Source organism: Leishmania braziliensis, contig 18 (genome assembly GCF_000002845.2).
Source record: "Leishmania braziliensis MHOM/BR/75/M2904 WGS CADA00000000 data, contig 18, whole genome shotgun sequence".
Taxonomy (NCBI): Eukaryota; Euglenozoa; class Kinetoplastea; order Trypanosomatida; family Trypanosomatidae; genus Leishmania; species Leishmania braziliensis.
In genome coordinates, this window is record NW_004058014.1 from 1 (window position 1) to 1276 (window position 1276).

The 1276-nt window shown below is 59.2% G+C and overlaps 1 protein-coding gene across 1 annotated transcript; it reads left to right on the forward strand.

Moving 5' to 3' along the window:
- Window positions 1-32: 32 nt before the first annotated feature.
- Window positions 33-1049, forward strand: H1A-1 (P-type H+-ATPase, putative; the record flags this gene model as incomplete). The annotated part of the gene is made up of 1 exon (XM_001564043.2): window positions 33-1049. The coding sequence occupies one exon, from the start codon at window positions 33-35 to the stop codon at window positions 1047-1049; it is 1017 nt and encodes a 338-aa protein (XP_001564093.2).
- Window positions 1050-1276: the final 227 nt, after the last annotated feature.

Genomic DNA, 1276 nt, shown 5'->3' on the forward strand with positions numbered 1-1276 from the left:
GTGCGACGGACGCTGCGCGCGCTGCGGCGGACATGGTACTGACGGAGCCCGGTCTGAGCGTGGTAGTGGAGGCGATGCTTGTGTCACGTGAGGTGTTCCAGCGCATGCTGTCGTTTCTGACGTACCGTATCTCTGCGACGCTGCAGCTCGTGTGCTTCTTCTTCATCGCGTGCTTCAGCCTGACACCGAAGAGCTACGGCAGCATGGACCCGCACTTCCAGTTCTTCCACCTGCCCGTGCTGATGTTCATGCTGATCACGCTGCTGAACGACGGCTGCCTGATGACGATTGGCTACGACCACGTGGTTCCGTCGGAGCGGCCGCAGAAGTGGAACCTGCCGGTGGTGTTCGTGAGCGCGTCAATTCTGGCTGCGGTCGCGTGCGGGTCGTCGCTGATGCTTCTGTGGATCGGCCTGGAGGCCTACAGCCCTCTCTACTACCCGAACTCGTGGTTCCGCCACCTTGGCCTCGCGCAGCTGCCGCAGGGCAAGCTCGTGACGATGATGTACCTGAAGATCTCGATTTCGGACTTCCTGACGCTCTTCTCGTCGCGCACGGGTGGCCACTTCTTCTTCTACATGGCACCAAGCCCGATCCTGCTCTGCGGCGCGCTCATCTCGCTATTCGTGTCGACGATGGCTGCGTCGTTCTGGCACAAGTCGCGCCCGGATAATGTGCTGACGGAGGGTCTCGCGTGGGGCCAGACGAACTCGGAGAGGCTGTTGCCGCTGTGGGTGTGGATCTACTGCATTGTGTGGTGGTTCGTGCAGGACGTCGTGAAGGTCTTGGCGCACATCTGCATGGATGCCGTGGATCTGTTTGGGTGTGTGTCGGACACTGAGGGCTCCGGGGCGATCAAGCCGTACAGCGACGGTGTGGAGGAGAACGGCTTTGCGCCGAAGAAGAGGGCTACTGAGAAGGCGGAGAAGGAGTTTTTCTCGACCCCTTCTAGCGTTGCGGACGAAGTGTTGGAGGGCTTGGAGGAGGAGACGCACTCACCGATGGAAGAGATGAGCCATGTGAGTGTGCACTCACCTCATGGTCAATAGTAGTATCATAAGAGAAAGCAAAGAAAATGGGGACGTGTCTTGGCTGAGTAGGTGGAGTTAGGAATCCGCAGATAGTGAGTGCGAAGCTGAAGGCTACGGAGGCCGGAGTAAAGCTGCACCAGAGAATTCGTGGTGGCATCATGAAGTGGGCCGTCAGAAGGTGCAGAGGGGCGCAGCGCTGTCTCAGCAATAGCATGGAGCCACTGCTCTTTCCAGCTGTGTTGATG